Source organism: Chanos chanos, chromosome 15, assembly GCF_902362185.1.
Source record: "Chanos chanos chromosome 15, fChaCha1.1, whole genome shotgun sequence".
Classification (NCBI taxonomy): domain Eukaryota; kingdom Metazoa; phylum Chordata; class Actinopteri; order Gonorynchiformes; family Chanidae; genus Chanos; species Chanos chanos.
Window position 1 is genome coordinate 10,851,371 of NC_044509.1, and position 23,552 is coordinate 10,874,922.

The 23,552-nt window shown below is 41.4% G+C and overlaps 1 protein-coding gene across 1 annotated transcript; it reads right to left on the minus strand.

The window, feature by feature from the left end:
* Positions 1-4,689: 4,689 nt before the first annotated feature.
* Positions 4,690-15,005, minus strand: trpc4a (transient receptor potential cation channel, subfamily C, member 4a). The gene is made up of 10 exons (XM_030792213.1): positions 14,625-15,005; positions 12,215-12,733; positions 7,907-8,252; positions 7,532-7,671; positions 6,934-7,268; positions 6,602-6,797; positions 6,063-6,254; positions 5,690-5,731; positions 5,446-5,535; positions 4,690-5,304 (listed from the first exon to the last, which is right to left on the minus strand). Exons 1-10 carry the CDS (start codon positions 15,000-15,002, stop codon positions 4,690-4,692), a joined length of 2,853 nt encoding a protein of 950 aa, XP_030648073.1. The 5' UTR covers positions 15,003-15,005.
* Positions 15,006-23,552: the final 8,547 nt, after the last annotated feature.

A 23,552-nucleotide genomic window follows, 5' to 3' on the forward strand; every position in this document is an offset into this window, starting at 1 on the left:
AGACAACACAGTTGTTGAAAACGTCTTGAAACAATTTGTTATACCGTATGTTTTTTGTCTTTGTTGTGGAGAAATTTTGGATCTTTATGACACTGTCATCATTGCGGTTTCATACTTTACCTCACGGTTCTGGTTCTCATTGGGTTTCATAATCCAGAACATAGCTGACGACAAAAAAGGATATTCCCGACCAGTGACTGACAAATTTATTGGGTACTTTAAGGTAAGACCATTATAACTCACCTCAGCCAGTCCACCCTGTGACTGAAGGGTCCAGGGGGTATCCTCTTGAGGCGGTTACATTTCTATCAAAGTCAAAGAGAGCGACTTTAATGAGCTGATTAGGGACGTGGATTTACGGCCTGATAGCGCTCTAAGTGCCACCCACGCCCCCCCCCCCCCCTTCCCCCCCAAAACCTTAAGGCCATTTTCTGATCTCTGGGCTTCCGTCCAAAATGAGTGCAGCCACTGTAGTGACATTTCAGAAGTTGTTATGGATTAGGCCTCAGGCTTCCACTTGGATGTGTCAAAACTCCAGATGGAAGCATTGCAGAGAACAGCTCTGCCAAAACCAGTCTTCCCTTATCTCATATTCTCTGGCCGTCAGCAAGGGGAAAAGGGACTTGACGATAGGGAGAGGACTCAGAGGGGATATGTGAGTGTGTGTGTGTGTGAGAGAGAGAGAGAGCGAGCGAGAGAGAGGTAATAGTGAGGCAAGTGTAGGTCCCAGGTTGACACTAATGCAAAAATTGTGGGTGGAACTACCTCTAGTGGTGAAGGGATGGCACTACTCTGTTGAGCAAAAACTCTAAAAGCACAACATTCATCTCTCTTGATTAAAATAGCTTCGCAGCATGAAGCTGCTTGAAAACTGACAACATTAGAAAATGTTTTACAAAAAAAAAAAAAAACCTGCGTCTCCTCGGAAACAAAAACAGAAGGTCAAATTTGAAAGATTTTCTGAACTGTCATACAATTTAATTACTTTATACTTATCACTTTTACAACGTTTTTCCAATAAGACCGCCCAAAACCTTTACTTAATAATACGTTTTTGATTAGGAGTCACCTCATAAAACAACATTTGTGCTTTCAACAGCTGGAAAAGAAATAAACAAGTTTTTTTCCAAATGCTGTCTCTAATTACCTTTTCTATGAACTCATTGAAACCAAATGACAAATGCTCTGTACCCCAGTTTTCAATTATATATTTCACCAAGTGACTCTAAAGCATTCAGCTATACCGCATAATGCATTTAAGTGAGTGCGTCACCGCAATATTTGTCATGGGAACTGTGTGTACTGTTTACGGTAATGTGTTATTCAGAACACCCAACTTATACCACCATGCTAAACAACGATACCATGGCAACATACGGTACCTGCACTGTGACGGCTCATGTCTCAAATGACCAGAGATCAGTGTGTGTTTTAATGTTTATGTTTACATCTACATTTGCAAATGATTTGCACTGATATCATGTGTCTCTGGCAGTTAACCAGTAAACTAAATTACAAAGAAACGAACATAAACTGACTAACATACTGTACTTCCACTGACATGTTCAGTGGAAAAAAAAAAATTTTAAGAACTGCTGAATCAAATTTCAAAGACAGTCATAACTTTTGACAATTGTAACTTTTTTTTTTTTTTGGTAGTCTTTTAAAGCAAACTCCATAGTAGATCAAGGACATGACGTTAATAATTAGAATTCAGAACAGATTCGGATATGGCCAGAGCTCAAGAGAGCGTGTTAATAAAATTAATTTAAAAACCAATGAATGGAACAATGTAAAGGCTTATCTGAATCCCATGGCAGGACAACTCCACTGCCTTGAAATCATGTTGAAGGACCTAGCCTCACTGCATGTTACAACAGGTAATGAAAATGGCTTTAAATGACAAATGTGATACAATGGCTTTTAATGGCTTTAAATGACAACTGAAATACATTGTTACAAACGCCCAGCTCAAGGCATTGCGACATCAAAGGGGAGGCCACATGCGGATTAAGTTAATGAAGGTTATTTATTAAAAAACAAACAAACAACAAAAAATGAAAAAAAAGAATGAAGATTTGAACAAAAATGGAGAAACATCAGTTTAAGAGTTTAAGGGTTCAAATTAAAGTGTGTTGAAATCGGCACATGTAGTGCAATGCTAAACAAAACCAAATTCAGAAGGTCCTAGAAATTGGGAGAGGCCCCACGTAATGGGAATGAGAGCCCCCCCGCGGACCATCACCAGGGAGTAATTAAAGTAACCACCAGCAGCTGTCAACTGGCTCCACCCTGTGGGCGGGAGAGAGAGAGAGAGAGAGAGAGAGAGAGAGAGAGAAGGAACAAATGGCGGAGCCAGGCAGGGCTGTGACAATACAAAAATTCATTATAGAATCTTAAAAAAAAAACAAAAAAAAAAAAAAACAGTTGGAAGAATGTTTGATGAGACAAAGCGCCTTTACAAGACAAATGAGAGACGGATTAGCAAAGCACACGCCAGATAGAGTTAAATGGACTGTAAAGATATGACGAGCTATGTGCTTTATACCTTTGAAACTGACTTAAAAAGCATCCACGGGAGAACCAGCATTTCAACCAGCATTTCACTTACTTTTTAAATTAAGGCCTGGAAGCGATGACTGTGTAACTGGATAGAGAAAAAAAAAAACCCAGTGGATGAGCGCTGTGTTTCTACACTGACGGGTTCTCACTGTAACAGTCCTGTTACACAACAGTAATTATCATGAAACCATTGCCCCCATCTCACACGGCCTGCGCCAGAGGAATCCACCCCCAAAGAGACAGGGAGAGGGATGAGGTCTAGTGGCTTTCACAAACACAAAGCATTGTTATTTTTTAGGGTATGGAGGACTAATTTGTTCCATATAAATCTGAATAATATAAAATACTCACATATGCACGCACACACGCGTGCATGCACACACACACACACACACACATGCTCTCACACACACATACGCCACTGCAAGGGGCAAGGAAAGACTACCGCCTAGCAACAGCAACAACGGCGACAAAGCATGTAACTAATTTCGCATTGATATTAACTGTTCAACTGAGTGACCTTGCTGGAAGAAAAAAAAATCTGTATTTTGTTTGTAATGGCCTGTAGATCTCTTAAAATCAAATTGAATATGTAAATGTTTGCTGCTTACGGTGCTTGATTATCCTGCATCATTCCTACTGAGAAACGTGAAACGCCCGGAATGTTTGGATATTTCAATTCATGGTGCACTCATGGTTGAACGGAACTAGGGAACTCACTGGGTCAGACAATAATTTTATATATATAATTATTTTTATTGTTTTATTCCACTGGCCTTCTGAACAGACAGTTCAAACTATGAGTTTTTTTCACAGAAGGATATGATATGAATAGGATTAATATTAAATGCATCTAATGATGATGATGAATATGTAGACATTTCAAGGTAGGCTATAATAACTGTATCTGGAGCAGTTATGCGGTGGTTACTGATATGATAATATGACATAAGCAAAACAAGGGATATGACAGAGTATGCATCAAATGAATTATTGGTCTAGTACTAGAGTTAATACAAAGCTAACATGATTTCAGTGCATGAGTTACAATAGTACTGATATTAAGACAATCACTAATGAGTAAGACAAGCCAGTTTAGTTTCCCTGCATCAATATGTGCAAATTCAATAATCATAACCCACTTAAATTTATTTTACTATTTGTATTGTACGTGTCCTAAACACACACCAAAAAACTTCCGTAATAAAGAAGAGTCGATTACTAGAGATTATGGATTGATTATTTGTTGTACTGCACAGAGAAATGTAATAAAAGCCTTCTGGATAGTCTTTTATATGTAAGTCACAGTTAGATGGGACAAGGAGGGATGACACCACCTGTGTGAGATGTAAGGACCAAACCCCAGTTCTTATTCGACAAATATGAGTGAAATTAGTCAATGTTTATCATCCCCTGGAGGTACTGATAAATTTATCAACAGAAATTTGTGTCATGCAAATGAGAGCGCAATGAATTGTTGCATAGAAATGACTATTATTCAGATAGTAAATTCCTTGGTGATTGTATCTTCCTCTCTCTCTCCCTCTCTCTCTCTCTCTCCCTCTCCCTCTCTCTCCCTCTCTCTCTCTCTCTCTCTCTCTCTCTCCCTCAGTCTTTATTTAAATACATCTGTAAATAAGTTTAAGCTGCCCTACAGAAACAGCTGAACTGAATAAGGCTGACTTAAAAGACCTGTGATTAACAGTGAAGCTATTGCTCTTCCATCAGTAAGTTCAGTCAAGGCAAGGGGTTTGAGGCAAAAAAACAAAAAACAAAAACAGGGGGATTGCAACACTGAATATTCTCATTGCTGATAGTATCAGCTACTGCAAAGACCAAACTTGTATCTGGAAAAAAAAAACTTCCAAAATTACAAGCAATCCCTGAGTCTCATTTGTAGGTATCCAGCGAGTCCAGGCCTAGGGCGTGGACTGAAACTCCTCAGCAGAAGGAGCTGGGAGTACACCGAAGATCCCACGAACACAATCGTCTTTCTTTACCTGCGTACCCATAAATCCTTATGAACCTGCTACTTCCAAACAGAACGGAGGTAAAGCCCCTGTGAGGTTCTTTCTGCCTGTGATTGTCATTCCTCTTGGCTTTTAAACTCTGGTGTGACTTAGTCTTCTATGACTGTTTGTTCTTCTCCTCCCCCTTCTCCTTGCTGTCAGGACACGTGGTGTGCAAAATATTCTCCCTCTCTCCTTCGGCTTCTGCCACCTCCGTCTCCTCCTCTATCGCAACGCTAAGCGTATGCGAGTGCTTGGACGTATTCTGGGCTGAGTTTCCCGCCGGTGTGTTATCCTTTCCATCTTGAGTCTGGTCCTCTGAGTCAGATTCCCCAACTTCCTCTGATACTGAGTATATCCTGCTAGGGTGGTTTGGCCCGCGGTGACGTAACTGGTGGTACAGTCCAGCAATGTCTTTGGGGAAATCCCTTTCGGCATTGATCTTCTCCGATGGTAGGGCAATGGAGCCGTTTGCCATGTCGCTGTAGGTCTCAGGGCTTTTGGGGGAATCTCTAGCGCCGCCCTGCTGGAGGAGAGTGGTAGTGACATCGAACAGGTTCAGCATGGGCTTCATTTGTCCTCCGGGAGCTGCTTGAGGTCCTTTAAGAGGGCGGTCTGGATATGCCGTGCTGGTGGCTCCAGCGTTCATTTTGGTTCCTTGTAGACAAGCCTTGCCCCCTTTCATCATTCCAAGGACCTCATAGCGGAAGCTGGAGATATCCTGTTTCAGCTCCTGGAGAACAATTTCATCCAGAAGATTAAGATGATACATACATACCATAAATCCTGTCTTCTGCAATGATGCAACACAAAGCCAAATCCTAATGGACAAAGAACTTAGCTCCTGGAAAAATGAGCCAATCATGATCTGTACCTTAAAGTTTTCTTCTGTGAGCCCTTCCTCCGTCTTGGCATCTCGAATCATCGCTGCAACGTAGCGTTTCACTAAATTTCGAAGAACTTCCTGAAAGATAACGAACAACAACAACAAAAAAAAAAGAGACATATAGACGATGAAACCTTAAAGAATGACAACCCAAAACGACCGTTCGAACGGATATTTGATATAGTGCAGACAAGAGCAATGGGGCAGCCTGCACTGACAGTGTCATTATTACCTGATACTGGTGATTTAGTTTAACATTCTCCGCTGCACGTCTCTGGAAGAGATGGAAAGGATTCAGTAGCACTGACTTCACATAGTGGGGACAACACATGTTAATCACAAAGCAGTAACAGATGAGCCTAACAGCATCACTGCATTTAAAGATACAAAAAAGCAGCATTTGTCTCTGTCTGAGAGACCAAACTGCTCTGTATCCATCTCAATTAACGCACAATTAAACTGGCTGCATGTTCACTGCTCACGTAATAATTCTTATCGCATAAAAATATTTACATAGCCATTCGTATCATAAATCTAGCGTTTGGAATGATAAGTACACGGAGTAGAATGAATATTTTTTAAGAAGAAGACAGCTAAGTCCTAACCCCCAGTGATCCAAAGGTTTCTGGTCTTCTCGACACTTTCTTGCACATGTTTTTTTTTATCCAGCATATGAGATACCACACTGACTTGGGACTGGGGATGATATTGAATGGAACAGGCAGAGTGCCACCCTCTTCAAAATAACTGATCCACAGCTTGGTCCTGGCAAACTTCCATTCAATGTCCGCGTGATCCTGACAAAAAAAAAAAAAAAAAAGACAACAGAAATTATGATGAAGGTAAATGAGATAACGGAACAATAAATCCTTGTAGAACACAATCGTGTTGATTTTTTAATGTGGATGGCTATGGGCAAGTAATGATGGCAGAGAGAAAAAAGATATTCAACATCAATGAAAACAAAATATATGCAAAGGAATGAGAAAGAATGTACTACAAGATGACGAGACAGAATTCTTGAAGAATCTCAGTGGGGAGAGAAAAAAAAGGATTTGATCTACTTCAAAAGACTGTTTAATGAACCGAGAGGCAAAAAAAAAAAAAGTATAATACGTTTAAAAAAATCCCTTTGCTTGCTTACAGCTATGTGTTGATAAGAGTTGTTCATCATAGCAATGAGCATGTTGAGAAGGACCACTAATGAGATGATGTTGTACGTTCCAAACATCGTAGCCCCAACGAACTCTGTGAACTGGTGGTCTGCAGGGACGTTGGTGACATGCAAGGCGATAAGTCCGAATATAGACCAAAACAATGACTGCAGTGTCTCAAAGAGCCTGAAAACATGACAAGAAACCATGTACTCAGAACCAAATACTTCATGTAGGAAAAAAACAAACAAACGAACAAAACAAAACTCATAAATCCGGTTTTTGGTTTTTGCTCAGTCTAAAGAGGATTTGGGCCACTCACGTGGAGAAGGCGTTATTCTGTACCGAGCAGCGGATGCCCTTGCAATTCTCCTCTTTGCCCTCCTTGACCTTGATGCCATCCGTCTCATAGTAAAAATATAGCTGGTTGAGGCCGTTGGCAAAGGCCAGCAGCACCAGGCAGTAGATGAAGAGGAATTTGAGGATGTCCAGAAGCATCCGACCCAGGGAGATCTGCAGTGGTCCCAAGTGAGAATTAGCTGTGAAGAGCGAGATGAGACGCAGAGAGCTGAAGATGTTGGCGATGGCAAACACAGCCTCTGCAACAAGTGTTGGGTGAGACATCTCCCAGTCGCTCCTATCCTTGCAACCGCTATACTGAAGAGACGGACAAAAGACGACAGGATCAAAGACACAGTCTCAGTTTGCGCATTTTCATCATATTTTATCTCGTAGTATTTAAGAAGTGTTAAAAACATATATTCGTTGAAAAAAAAAAAGGGAACAGATCTATCATGGTGTGCAAGAGCAGGGACCAAATTATGCAGCCTAAATTAGCCGGTCTGATTTGACATTTAAGAATACCATTTCGCATTTGAGTGCTGAATTAATGATCTGCACAGGCGGATGGATTACGTTACCTTCATGTACGCCACAATTTTAAGGGATATAGTGGTGAGATACAGAGAGTTCATGACAAAATCCATTAGGTTCCACCAGTCATGGATGTAGTCCTGAAATCCTCCATCCCACATCTGTTTGATCTCGGCCCAGATAAAGCCTGGAGAGAGATTAAAAAAAATAAATAAATAAGCCTCTTGAATACATTTTTGGTTCCTATATTATACCTAGACTTACACTTAAGCACATTATGCAGTTAAGTAACATTATCTGTGTCCTCCTTCTTGCCAGCATTTAAAAGTTGTCTCAAGAACCTTCGCAGTTCATTAAGTACTTCTGAACACTTTTTGAATGGCTGACATTCACTTCTGGTGCACTGGGCCATCGAGTATTACCTAAGACCCAGGGCAGGATCATCCACTCCACACCGGTGGGGGCAGGCCCTTGCTTGTCACAACCAGGCTTCTCAGTGGCGAAGATGTGCTGGGAGGCCAACAGCAGTAGGAGGAGGAAGCTCAGGTAAGACGCCGTGTGACAGATGAACTTGATGAACGGTTTGCGGATGAAGAGCCCGTAACGGCTCTTGGGGGCAACGAGATAAAAGATGGAGAAGAGGGGGAAGAGGATGCCGATAAAGATACAGGTGACCAGTTTCCCCGCCCAGTGACGTCTCCTCCAACCAGGGAATTCGCCGTACCAGCGGGAAGCCAAGAGCTGCTGGCAGTTAGGCTGAGCTACAAACTGCCCAGTCATAAACAAGAAACAGAGATGGGTGGTATTGAATTTAATCAGACATTGGAACGAGACGAAGAAGGGTTTTGCTACTATAAGTTTTTATCAGTTGTATGATAAAAAATATATTGGAGATAGAATCAAAGCAGGGAAAATCAGTGAGGAGAATCAAGTGCTACTTCAGCAGACAAAACTGGAAAGTCAAATAAGCCTTGGTGCACTGTTCCATTTTCCCCCCTCTTTGCTAAGTCTGGATCATATCAAATAGTCATCCCTTCAAAAACTGGACAAGACTTTTCTACATCTTGCCCACAGCCATCTGTGCAGCACATGGCAAGAAAAGAGGAAGTTAAGAATCTCAGGGCACTGTAACACATACACACACACAAACACACACACACACACACATACACACACACACACACACATACACACACACACACACACATATATATATATACACGATTCATAAGGACATTGCTACATACATTCATAATCATATATGTATATATGCAGAAAGAAATGTTATTTCATGGCCACTAAACTTGGTAGTGTAGTTATATCTTTTATGGCATAGATATGTGTAATGTAATATGACATATGTGTATTGAATGGGCATTGTTATTACATTGGACATATACGAGGTGTGGCTATTAAATAATGAAACTAATGCTGTAATCCAATTGTAATGATTGTTTAATGACTGTTTAATAACAGTCTCTTTGTCGATGGAGACCATTTCTGCAATCATTCTCATGCTGAGTCGTGGATCATTTTGAATGATTTTTTGAACATTCTCGCCGGTTCTTGACGTGCATAGGCGTCCACAATGCTCATCATTTTCAACATCCTCTCGACCTTCACAAAATCTCTTGTGCCTCTCGAACACACATGCACGTGACATGCATTCTTCCCCATCAACTTCAGTTAGCATATGAAGAGATTCAGTAACCATTTTGTTCAATTTCACCAAAAATTTTAAATTGATGCGTTGCTCGACTTTTGAACTGACACGTCAGAAAAACACGTCTACTTCAAGCGATGCGTAACAGCGAACCGAAGATGCACTCGGATTGAAACTTTCAGGGGTTGTTTATGTTTATTCAGGGGTCACTGTACGCCACGTGGTTCGCACATGCGCGCTGTGGTTCGACTTACATAAGCCAAGTCTCATTATTTAATAGCCACACCTCATATGTGTATTAGAGGGACAATGCAATTATATGACCATTGGTAAGGCAGTGCTATCCTTTGTGTGACAGCACAACCATTCACATGACTACTCAAATCCCACCTCCTGACTGCTGTTCTCACAAACACATCTGGTTTCATTCCTAAACTGAGGCCATTACTCAGTAAGAGGGGAGAAGAGCCCACAGAATCAGTGTGAAGAGAATTCAGCATCCCTTGCCAGTTACTGACAATACATAGTGATGTTTTGGAGAGATTTACGGACATGTGTTTCCAATCACTGTCGACTATCTGGTGGACGATTACCCATACGGGTACAGGAGTGCAAGTGAATAAAAAAAATGTACTCACAAAGATGAAACAAAGTCTGAAAGAACTGTGTAGAATTTTGGAAGGTATTGTGTCCTTATTATCTGCAAGAACTGTAAGAACCCCTGAATAGTACTCTGTGTCCTGGCTCGTACTGGTGAGAGACTTGATACTGTGGCCTGTGACAGTCACAGTGATTGGGACATCACATTGTCATGACTGCCTCAAATGAAATGAATGAGGGGGATTACCAGATCTTTCCAGCAAATTGCCAAAACCACCAAAATACTTTTTAAATATTCTTTACGACGTCATAAAATATAGCCAATTTTTACAGGCTCACGAAATCACTCAACGTGATATGATGCTTGTTTGTTTTGGAATAATTTTAAAATCTTGTCTAAACAGAGAGTATTTACTTTTTTTATTTCCATGGTCACAGAAATGGCTCAGGATATGGTTTCACGGGGTATGGAAAGCAGAAACAGATTCAAAAGCAAAACGTTGCCTTGTGTACAAGTCTCCTCTGACATCATCCTGGGATTCTATTGGACGTGAACAGATTCAGGAATATCTTACGGAGCGTGTTAAATGTTCCGCATTACTTTCCCCCCCCCCCACATGTATTCTGGTTTGTTCACAGAAATCTGATTAGGAGGTAAACAAAAACAACATGACGTGACAACAGGCAAGACAGAAGAACAAATCTGCAACAGATAGTTCGGCGTTACCCGTCGCCGACTTTAAAGAATCAAAGAAATAAATAAACAAACAAACAAACAAATAAATAAATAATAAAAACAAAGAGTGATGTAATGCCTTGGGTATGACTTTGAAGCATTTGGCAGGGAACGGAGAACATCCTCTAAGAAAGCGACTGGTAGGGCTGGGTAAACTCACAGAAATCTGCCATTAATATTCATCATACTTCAGCAATCTTGTCTTTTTCTGGGTTTCCCCAGACACTGCGTGAGAATACAATTCCCAGTATCCAGTAAAAACACGATGTGGCTGAATGGAGGAAATACATCGTTACCGAAAATAAATACAGCCACAGGAAAAGATATTTGCATCAAAAAGGATGGAATGTAATTGCCTTTTCACTTGTATTGATGGTTATCATTCTCCTTTTGTGACTGTAAGTGATGTGACCTCATCCTCCATAAATTCTTAGTATTAGTACACCACCGACAATATAATAACTTACACATACGCAATTTCATTCACTTTTACTCTCTGTAGCTTTGAGATACCACATTAACTCCACTGCAGAGCATACACATGTGTTTAGTGACTGAGAGAAAAACTGCAGCTGTTCCCAAGTCAGCCTACATCAGATCCTCTGTTACTATGGGAACAACGAGGTCTGAAGTTCCCTATCAAAGTAAGACCCCCGGACCAGAACCGTTCATATTTGCACGTGGTGCTGGGTCTCAGAGCTTTCTCTCCGTCTGGTGGCATGTCGGCGTAATCCAGGGATGATTATCTTTTTTATTTGCTTTGGATTGGATGAGTCATCTCCCTACTCATGCTCCATTGGCATTCATATTAAAAAAAAAAAAATCATGCCACAAATAAGATGTGTGATGAGTAGAATGTACAGGGTGTTTTCCTGCACACATATGCAACATGCAGACACAGACAGAGACAGACAGACAGACAGACAGACAGACACACACACACACAGACACATTCCTATGTGTATTGCTTCTGTTCCCTTGAACATTTCTTAACCCCCCCCCCCCCACACACACACACACACACACACAGAGACACAGAGACAGACAGACAGACACACACACACACACACACACACACACAGACACACACACACACAGACACACACTCCTATGTGTATTGCTTCTGTTCCCTTGAACAGCCCCCCCCCCCCCCCCCCCCCCCACACACACACACACACGCAGACCCTTCCTCTGCCAAAAAAAAAAAAAGCAATATTAAAGTTATCTTCAGCCACCGCCTTCAGAGTGGGCTACACTTCAAAAGAAGAGGTGATATATTTGGCCGACACACAAACACACACACACACACACACACACATACACGCTTTCATTATATTTAGTTACAATATAAAAGTGTCCAGCAGAGGCACTTGAGTATCTGTTCACTAAACCTAATTAGATTAAGATTTGAATCATTTATTTGATTCTCCACACACCTCAATCGTTGCCTTTAATCTTCATTCTGGAGCACTTTTAAAATGCAATGCCTTTGATATACAGTAGGGGGCGAACTAGATCTGCACAACATCAACACATTTCAAGCCAAAGGACAGGTCAGTCTCTAATCTCATATGTCAAGTATATACAAGTAAATCTGTCACAGTGGTATTGTTACTCATATGTCAAATTAATGGCATCAGCCAATGAGGGCCTCTTACAACATGCAGGTAGGGCTGTTATGTCATAGGGTTTTACATGGAATCAAGTGCAACAGAGAAAGAAAGCCCTCACCTCCTTCTGCCGGTACTTGATGGCCAGTTTAAGCCGAGCAAGGTCGTTGTTCCCTTCGTCCTCGAAGAAGCTGAGGTCATCCCTGTAGTTCAGAATAATCTCCAGTTCCCGCGAGCTACGTGTCTGATCCAACAAGTCCTTGGCAAACTGCTTGCACTGATGGGACAGCTCCTCGTATTCTGACTTAAACTCGTTCTCCACCTTGCTGAGTTCTTGTAACTCCCAGCTGAGGCGAAAGGCGGTGAGGAAAGGGTCCTCGCTGGACAGAGCGATGAGGGAGGGGCTGGACAGGGCGCGGTAGATGTTGAGACGGGAACGAGAGTGTCTCAGGCTGTCCACGTCGGAGCTGGACACACACTCCACGCAGTTACAACGCACCTCATGGGGCTGGGGAATCGAAACACCTTTCTGCACCAGCATCTTGATGATCTCGTAATTGTTGGTGTGCGCGGCCAGGATGATGGGCGTTATGTCCGGGGTGAAGTCCGAGAACCTCTTGTCCAGCAGGATAGGCGGGACCTTGCGAAAAGAGAGGAGAAAAGCGTAGAATAGCGAAGAACGTGGACGATAGCTCACGGGAGTCATGAGAGGACAGAGGTAGACTATAAAAAGACTTGGATGTAATTGGATGTTCCATTCGCTGTAATGTGCATTTCAGGCTCTGCCTGCCTGTGTCTCGCCCTCCTCATGAGGCTCTCATAAAAAGATCTGGAGAATCTATGCAGAATTATACACTGATTACTTATAGTCATTTACTTACATTCATTCACTTCCCAAAGCTACCTATGTCACAAAGTCATCTTTTGTCTGACTTACAAAACTATAGCTCGTCAAGCAAGATCATTCAGAAAGTACTCTTAAATATATATCTAAATAAATAAATCATCAGCTATCTGTATAAGACTCGTAAAGAAGAAATGGAAAGATAAAAGATCTAGGAATATGGTAATTGGAAACTTTGTGTTACATATGCATTATGCGTTGCCAGGCACGGAAAGCTCTTTAGCTTTGATTACTGTCGTCTGAATTGTGGTGATTACAAGTATTTTTCAGTTCAAAATGAATAACTATGGGCGCTTTGGTGATGTGCTCTCCAGTGAAGACGTATGCCGTTTATGCAATTTTGCCACAAATGGACTGATAGTAAATTATATTCAGATACTTGCTTCAAGTAAACACTGGTGAAAAGACGAATATTCAGTGGCAATGACTGAATTGCTAAACTATCCTGCGTCACTCCTTCTACCACAACTAACTCATGTTATATTGAAAAACTGATTGTAGTATGAATGGTTGAGAGCTGCTTGAGAATTAAATTTGTCTCTGATTTTAACTGTAGACAGGAGATCTTGTCTGCTAATACTATGTATCTGCTGTTCTCCTAAGACACCCATGGTGATTTAGACAAAGTAAATACACTAGCTCTCTCTCAAAAAAAAAAAAAAAAAAAAAAGGATACTTCCATTCCTTGCTGACACGCCGCAAAATTGTTTGTCAATACACATTCTGACTTGGCCCATCAACAGGGGAAAAAAGCTAAATATGTAATCTGAGTCAACTAAACGGACTCTCACAGAGATTAATATGTCTCCCTTCCAGGCATGGGAAAATGGATTAGACACATTTTCCTCTGGCAGGCATTTAATATGACAAATGCACCTTATTTTGCTGTGGGATTCACTGCCACTTTGATCAATTCACACAACTTTCTGAGTCCAGTGAGGCACCATTCACGTAATGGACCATTAAACTAAAGGAATAAGAGACCAAATAGTACATATCAGTTTACGGTAATGACCTAAAACAAAGCAAAACAAAACAAAAAAAAATGGTCATAGCCTTTCCTCAAATCCTCCAAATGTTATTGCATGTTAACGCTAACTTCAAGCCCAAGCTAGTAGACGCGTCCATTTTCATTACATGGAAAAGAGCATCTGCCAGTCTCCTGAACTGACCGTGTAGTCTTTTTACAGAAAACATTTCTTGCCTACTTTAACATGCTTCCGATACTGTCCAGTCCCAAGTCACCTGTCACAAAACAGGTGCTGTTTACACTTTAAGGCAAAAAAAAAAAGCAAAAAACAAGCAGTAGTTACAGCAGTTTTATCCACTTTGAGGCTCATTCCTGAAAGCCAGTCTGCAGAACTCTGATTATACTGCAAAGAAAGGAGGGATTCATTTAGAACTCAAGATGGAACACTATGTTTCTGTGGGGAAAGGCTAGTGCCTCACTAAGTAGGTGAGATGAAGGAGCCTTTCCTAAAGGAGTCAAAAAACAAAAGGCCCAGAGGGGTGTGAGATGCGCTTCCTGTGTTGTGTCTGAGTCTACGAGAACCATTCTGTGCATGTTTGATCTTTCTCAGCACTGTTTTCAGACTTCTTACAGCGGGAGTTCCATGGCATATCCTACCTGCATGCCCCCACTGGGTTTCTTATGGTTGAGGAGCAGCTCCACGGCTCCCACCACCTCCTTCCGTATGGCGTGGAGCAGGGCATCCCCCACATGAACGTTGTAGCTGAGGAGGAGCTCGATGATCTCCAGGTTCTCGTTCTCGATGGCGATGAGCAAGGCGGTGCGCCCCAGCGGGTCGATGCAATTGATGTTGATTTTGAAGTAGATCTCGGCCTCCTCCAGCGCTTGCTTGACGCTGGCGTAGTCACCTTTCTCCACGGCACACAGATAAGCCTTCTCCATGGGCGACAGCTCCGATTCGGCCCTCACGATTCGCAGCGGGATTCGATCCCTGTGAAGCGAGTTGTCCGCTCTGCGGTAGTACAGCTGCGACATCGCTGCCAGGCAAATCCTACACCGAGACTCTGATTAGTCTAAGGAGCAACGTAGAAACAGTCAGAGACACACACACACACGCGCCCCAGATGGAGAGAATGGTTAAAGACAGACAAGTATGGATAGGGAATGAGTGTATGCTGGTTAATGAGGGCAGAGAAAGAAATAACATGGCTGTAATAAGATTCATTATGGTCTGTGTTCACATGACTGTCGCCACACCCTGTATCCCATTAGCAGTACTCTTGAGAATCTGTGGACTGGAGTCAGATTTTCTTTGCAATTAGATTTGGGCTCTTTTGTGCGCAGTGGAGATGAAAGCTTAGTATTGACACAGCAAGAGCATCAAGTGTGTTTCATCATGTTTTTGAGCACTGTACTGCATCCATGTATTTAAACTGTGTAAGTGAATCATAAAATATGTCAACAGTCATGTCCCACCCTAACACCACAACTGTAAACACTCGTTTTTAACTGTTCCCCTCGAGTTCTGGGCAGCTGCCATGTAGTATAATGATTAACTGATGAATGTTGGCAGAGAAAATACAACGTTACAGAATTCCAACAGCTTCTCCAACAGCTGTAATGTATAATCCTGATAGCAACTGCAGATATGTATCTGAGATGCTGTTGAAAAGATAGGGTTGTAGGTCAGCTCAGGACAGGTGGGTAACTCTAACGAGGCAAAATCAGTTAGTTCTGAACTACACAGAATGTTATATAACTCTATAACTGTACCCTTGCTTTGTAGACATTGCTATTCCAACCCACGGAGAAGTCTTTCCGAAAGCAAGAATTGGTTACTACTGTGACTGGCAACCGTACTGTGAAAAGGGTTCTTATTAAGCCCCTGCTGTATCTGTCAAAAACTTCAGAATTATACTTATAAATGGCATTATAAGAGTACAATACGAATTAGACACCATTCTTGTCCGTTTAAACTTGAGAATGAGTCGCCTCCACTAAGCGTCGAATTCCTGACGGAGCATTTTTGTGTGTGTGTGTGTGTTTTATTGCGAATTGCTTCTAGCACGAGTCAGTTAGAGCCTTAGCGGCAGGGTTCCTCATATATGGTGCTGACAGAGTTCTGCAGGTTTTTGTCCTCACCTTGTAATCACATAGTGATTTTTGCATGGAACAGGTATGTGGTCTTTCAAGCCAATCAGAGACCACGGTGTTTGATCGATATGGACAAACAATACCAACAACTGATTAGAATATACATTTATTATCAGAGTACAGTTATCCCGATTGTGCGGGGTGAAAATAAAAATTAATCATGCTTTTTTTTTATTGAATTTGTGTTCGCAATGATCGCACATGCAGAATATGGTACCACAGTTTAGAATTACCAGCAGTTTAGAATTGTCCTGTGCATCAATGAGTATCGTATTTTTTAAATTCACATTCCCATTGCCTGTTCTATGTTATGTCCCCTGGCGACGTTTTACCTCTTTAGTCAAAAGCAGCCTGTTACGCAGTGTGCGTTTGTCCAAAAAAAGCTATTTTAAATTGACAATTTTAAAGAGTAATATTTTTGCAGCGAAGAGATTAGAAGACATTGGAAGCAGGGCTGAAACAGGTCAGTCAGTAATAATTTACTGAAGTATAGTGTCAAACTGTAATTGTCAAACTGAAAATATTCGGAAATGTACTGTACGCAGGTCATTGCAAACTACAGTTGCGCCGATTTTATGCAGTAAAACGTACAGGACATGTACTCACGAATGTTACATTTACGTTACCTTTTGCCACATCTGTTGAGAGCTTGTATCAGGTGCTTACCTTTTTGGTTTTGGATGATATGCGAATTCCTGTCTCTCTCGTGACTTCCGTGCGGCTTCTATTAATAGAAACCACAACAGGTGCCCAAAAGTGCGATGAAAAAAGCAACCAATTCAGACTAAGGGCTGCGGAGCTCAAAACGTTTCCTTAAGCGCCATTGCGGAGAATAATCCGTTATACCCAACAGCAGACAAAGTACGATGCAAAGGCTTCACTTTTCGACTGGCGAAGAGGTGACACTTTCGGGACATACACCTGTCTTCTTTTTGGTGATATTCCTTCTTCGCTGTATGTTTGACCAAAACCATGGTAATTTTAAGTTGTTTTTTTATTTTCATCCGTATGCTTCTGTCTTGTCATATAAAACAATGCAATTAGGCATGTCCGTCCACTCTCTCACTGCTACATCGCAAAGAAAGTCTTTTTGGACGTTTTCTCTGATTTCACCGTTCACTAGATTTCACCGTCTCACAGTTTGGTTCTTACCGTCCATCCTCAGTTGTAGGGCTGTGGGGATGCGGATCTCCCCAGACCCCCCCCCCCCCTCTCTCTCTCTCCCTCTCTCTCTCTCCCTCTCTTTCTCCCTCTCTCTCTCTCCCTCTCTCTCTCTCTCTCTCTCCCACACATTCGCTACATAACAGCTGGGAAGCTGAAGGCTGGTTTTAGTTTATGTCTGGTTAGTTGACTCCACGTAGATTCATCAGTTTGATTCTTTTGAACTATAGAAAGTAAAAAGATCTCTTTTTTAAATGGCATGTTAAAATGGGTCCAAGAATTTGATTCGATATATGTACCTGTCAGAAGGTGCGGACAGGCAGGTTTTACAGTTCTCTTCTCTTATTAAAAGATTTTGGTAATGGAAAGTTTATGGACTTTCGTAACGAAAGTCATTGTGCAAGCCTCCAATATGCGCTAGTGTCTGAATTTCCACTTAATTCAAGGGTTGTTTTTGTATATGTGTGTGGGCAGGTGTTTACAGCAAGCGCAGACTGTCTCTCTCAGCTCTACTGCATGCAATGGTCTTCTCTTCCAAACATGTGCTAACATGTGATTTACTGTTATGGGAAGTTGTGGTCTTTTTAAGCTGAAAACCATGTTTCCCAGCCCACAGGAGTGTTCCTTAAGTGCTCAGTGTTCTCCCTCTTATTCCGAATTCCCTTTGATCCGGAGCACGATTTCTTAATGGCGCTCACTTCACCATGGATGCTGCGTCAGTGAAGCCGTTTTTGTTCCAGCTGCAGTTTGGTCCTGTGCTACCAAATTCCTAATAATAATTTTCTCTTATTTTCTTTTGCATTTCTCCTGATCAATTCAAAGCAACCAAAGCCAACGTCGAACCACTCAGGAGCATACAATTAATTTTGTTAGCCAGCTCCTTGAGAGGATTTAGTGCATCATCTGTAAAAGCCGAAATGTTCCTCAGCTCTGACGTTAACAGTTTCTTTAGAAGTGCTAGGATCTGTATGGTCCCTTTGTACCTGGACTGCAGACACCTGAAGGTAGTTACATAATCCACATTAAATTGCCTGTAATATAATTAGAAAAGCACTCATTTAGATGCTGTTCCTCCGCTGCCTGCTTATTAAAACCATTTGCCAGCATCCTGTCAATGTTTCAGCCTGTCTAAAAAACCCAAAGGTTTCAAATCCCTGTCCATCAGAGATCATTACATATATAGTCACAATTTAATCACTAATATTGTCTTCTCTTATACCTACCTTATCATACAAAGCAAACATGGATACAAAGTATTAGTAGATTGCAGAATGCAAAATAAGTATAAACTAGTAAACCAACACACACACACACACACACACACACACACACACACTAGTGGAGTTGGATAAAATAATTTTCATAAGCAGTTCATAAACTACATAAATGCTTTCATTTTGGGAACCTCAAAAGGATTTCCTTAATGTTCCCTTAGGAGGAAATGCAGAGGAGAAAAACAGATGATGTGTCATGAATAGATATTGATGTATGGGCAGAAGACTTCATCTAAAGACCTCATCTAATGCATGGAAATTATAAAAAGACAATAGAAAGAATGATAGAAAGAAATGATGACAGAGTTGCAGACATATTTCTGGCAGACATAGACACACACACACACACACACACACACATACAGAGAGAGAGAGAGAGAGAGAGAGTCAGAGAGGGAAGTGAGCTCACCAAAGATCAGTAATAAAAACCTTGCTGCTTTCTTTGCTAAGGGCCAGAGGCAGCAGCAGAGGGTCTCCCTGTGTAATGACACTTTTAATCGGTATTTAAAAAGTGACAGTCTTACAGAATGTCATTACTCATACCTGTAATATCCGAGGGAAAGCAAAACAATGAAAGGAATTCATTAACTCCTGGGAGTGACAACTGAGGAAATCTGTGTTAGCACGACCTGAAAGGTGCAGATCCGGAGTGGGGGTGGTGTGTTAGTGTGTGTGTGTGTGTGTGTGTGCGCCAGTCCATGGCCGCTGTTAAAATCACCATTGCAATCTGCCTCAGAGGACCACTGGTAATTAGCATCGATTGGCCGTTATCTCTAGGAGGTGAAAGACAGCCCATCACCTGCTTTAGAGTCTGCATAGACCCCTAGAACATTTCTAAAACAAACGTTTGCACAAAAAGATGAAAAACGGGGCAAGAACGATTCAAACCTCATTGTGGGATGCATTCTGCAGACGTCTCCGTGACACGGCCTGAATTTATTGAAGTGCTGCTCGCAGTTAATTTTTTATTATGCCATCAGATTCTTATTACATCATGAATTGCATGAATTACATGAATTGATATTGCCAATGTAAAATGGGATATTCAATCCGTTTTACGCTGTCTCCGAGCGAAAATTGAAAGGGAACCTGCCGGACCAGTCATCCCTTTAAAACCCCATTAAACCGGAAATGTGGTAAAATATCACGCGGTTGTTTGCTGGACCACATTCCGAAAAAAAAACTGAGAGACATACATTTTCAAACTTTAGATAGTGAGTTGGAAAAATGGAAAAAAATGAAGAGAGATGTTGGTGTACACGAAGGTGCACAGTTTTGTGTACTTCTGTTTACTATAGGCCCAAACTACCGCAGTAAACTTCCTCTTCCATGTGACTCATACACACAAAATGAAACAGCTGGTTCCAGCTGACATCCTGAGAGCCTAGTATCACAGGGGGTATGAGCATGCAGGAGGTGACTGTGACTGAAATGGAGATTAGATGGAATAATGTGATTGTGTTAGATTTAGCTCATGCAAGCATCCTGCCTTTATCTGAGCCCCCCCCTCCTTTTTTTTTTCTTTTTCTTTCTTTCTTTCTTTCTTTCTTTCTTTCTTTGTTTTTTTGGTTTGCTCCACACTTCATTTACAAAGTCCTGCAGCAGCGTAATTGTTTCCAGTCACTGCTTAATCCCATTAGCCATTAGGTCTCAAGTTGCCACATTGCTAACAGTTACTGTCAGTTTCATGTTACTGTCAGTGCCACTTGGACGAACGGGAAGGACAAGACGTCAAAAGCATCATGAAATGAACGGTCTTACCCTATCAAGAAAATTCTTTTATCATCAGAGTCAGAGCTATGTTTGATGTGTTATTGATGATGCGTCTATAAATGGTTATCAAACTGGAGCTGCTGGAGATATACAGTGATCCTTCTACTTTAAAAAAAAAGAAAAAGAAAAAAAACCCCCCAAAAAACGAGTCTTTTCAGTCTCTCCTAATCTGAGCGGCTATGAACCAGTTTCTCCTTTCGGAAAACTTCACACTGTCATGCTCCGTTTGTGAAAAAGAAACCACTGCTGTGACAATCTCTTTCTAACAGCACCGGAGTCGGAGCTTGGGGCAACGTCTCCCCGGTTATTCCTTGGATAAGGTAACGGGAAAGGTGCTCGACAGGCTGTCACTTTAGCTATGAGGGTTGGAATCCAGGACTAGCAGAACAGAATAAACGAAGGAACATCTTAGGAAAGGAAGAAAGAGAGAGAGAGAGAGAGAGAGAGAGAGATAGAGGGAAAGAGAGAGAGAAAGACACTATACACTATACATATATATATATATGTGTGTGTGTGTGTATATGTATGTGTGTATATGTGTGTATATATATGCACACACACACTATATATATATAAATTGTGACATCTAGCAGCACCTCTTGTTGCCTAGGTTACAGGTCCCTGGAGACGAAATGTCGAGAACCCATCATTTTACAGTCCTTTGAATAAATGTGTGAATCATTGGCCTGAGGGGTGTGGCCAGCAGTCTAAGTGTCAGAGAGAAGTGACCCTGCTGTCAAAGCTGCGGCCTGAAGTATCTGTGTTTGAAGAAACATGATCCCATTTGAATTACTATCACTCTTGGTTGTCTGGGGAGATACTGTATCAGAGATGCAAAATAAATAAATAAATAAATAAAAATATGTCAAACAAAACAAAACCAAAAAAAAAAAAACAGAGATGAAAGAGGATGGATTTTTGTTGGAGTCTGAGGTGTACGTTGGGTGTGTTAAGGACCATATGCATGTTAGACATTTGGAAAGCCCACAGGGTGGAATTGGGTCAAGATATTCAAGATTATCTCCATATGAACTCTTTGGTCTTTGATCGTATTTTGGAACGCTCGCTGTGACAGAGGCAAGTTCTAGAGACCACCTCCTGAAATCGTGCAGCAGGGTGACGGCGTGGGATGGTGATTTCGTGGAACGCTGTGGAGCCTGTTCCTAGTGAGAAACAAACGGAGGTTTAAAAACCAGTCCAGATTGCCCCCCTCTCCAATCTCTCGCAACCCTTCAAACCGCCAAAAACGACAGTTACACACTTCACACGCTTAATGTCACTGCTCTCTCTCTCTCTCTCTCCCCCTCTCTCTCCCTCTCTCTCTCTGGTGCTTGACTAGAGAGTCCTTTTCTTATTGGCTAACCTCTGAATTCTGACTGAAGTACTGTTCTGTGTGTGACGGGTGGAAATGACATGACGGTAAGTGAATTAGCTTGCGGTTGTTGGATCAGGCCCCGGGCATTACAGCCGACAGCTGATGTGTCTCTGAGCTGGTTACCTAGCCCCAGAGGGCATCTGAAAGGTGACTGACCTCTGACATAGACAGCGGTGTTTGTAAGGTGAACTGGATGAGGGCATCAGCTACATGAGCCAAACTATAATTCAATTTTTATGCTGTCTGATTGGATGGATATGCTGTCATTCTGACAAGATGTAAGAGAAGAATCCTCTTCCTGTTAAGTACCAACAGCTTTAACTGAGTTCTACATTTTTTGTTTGTTTGTTTGTTTTTTTAAAATGGGATGGAAAAATTTGGGGTTCTTCAAGGCTTCCTTAATTTGTAACCACACCTATGAGCTTCAAAAAGACTTAATTATAACAAACCACACAGGTAAATAGAAGTTTAATCGAAACTAAGCTCCATTCAGGTCAACATATCTCCAGAACTACAACTTCTCTGGGGATTTGTCATGATTAGAGATATTGATCTATGAAAACGGTAACAAAGATCTTAAAGACAATTACCACTTTTCCTCTATCGTTTTTCAGTTTGTCCACAGTAAAACACCTTGAGCCAATTATTACTTTAGACAGTATTGATTGTTTTTTCTTGTTCTACAGGCTTCTTGAGAAGCTGAAGGAGTCAGTCGGAAAAGCCCGGAATATTCCCGGAGAAAGTCATTTCCTCTCACACAGCTTCTTGATGAGAAACATTCATTTAAACTCAACAGTCAAGTGACTGATTATTGAGTGGTTTGATGAAATAAATTATGACATGGTACATTAAAGATAGTTTATTGTTAATATTGGGTTGGGAGGTGAGGATGTGAATACCTGTGCAGTGTTAGGTCTCTGTCAAGCACCAGAGACTTTAAAAAACAAGATGCTTCACTGATCTCAACGATCAAATTTGTTTGTCGGGGCACACAGGGAGGGAAATAACACACTGATCTAAAATCAGATACGCCGTGTTATACAATGCATTTCAGATCCATGTCTCTTGGCTGTCATAAGCATTATTTGACAGGTTAGCATTCCGGTTGTGGATGTGTTTTCCCTCCTCACATAATCTACATAGACTGAGTGGGCGGGTACAGGAGATACGACAGATTTCCAACTGTCTGGAGCCCTGTCTGAAACCTGAGCGAACTGCAAATAAAATCTACTCAAAGAAAGAGAGAGAGAGAGGCACAGAGAGAGAGAGAGAGAGAGAGAGAGAGAGAGAGAGAGAAAAGTCACAGGAGAGAAGAATCATAAAAACGGTTCAACAGCTTTATTAGAGTTTATTATAGACGTCTATTGCCAGGATTACACTGTCCCAGACACACACACACACAACTACACAGATGTCAGGGCATCCATGCTCCCTTGTCAAAAATGTTGTTCGTTTTTCGAATGCATTTTCATATTTTGCCAAAAAGCTCATATACTCAGTAAATTCACATGAGAACTTTACTCATTGTTTTAGTTTTTTTTAGATAGGAAGTTGCATAGTTCATACTGTTACTGTGCTCTGAAGGTAGCTCTGAAAACTCTGGACAACCTAACATTGTTCAGCAACTATAGTGAACATGTGTCATCTTCAGTTTGTACTGCATTTAATAATCTCTCTGCTTTATCAGGAAAGGCACTCTTAACATGTTTGGTTCATCCTTTCGGGGGGGGGGGGATTTTTAGGACGACAGTTTAAACAGGTTGGAGAACCTTCAGGTCTCAAGACTCATATCACAGAAATTCATCTTTATTTTTAAGTGAGCTCTTTGATTGTTAATATGGGGCAAAA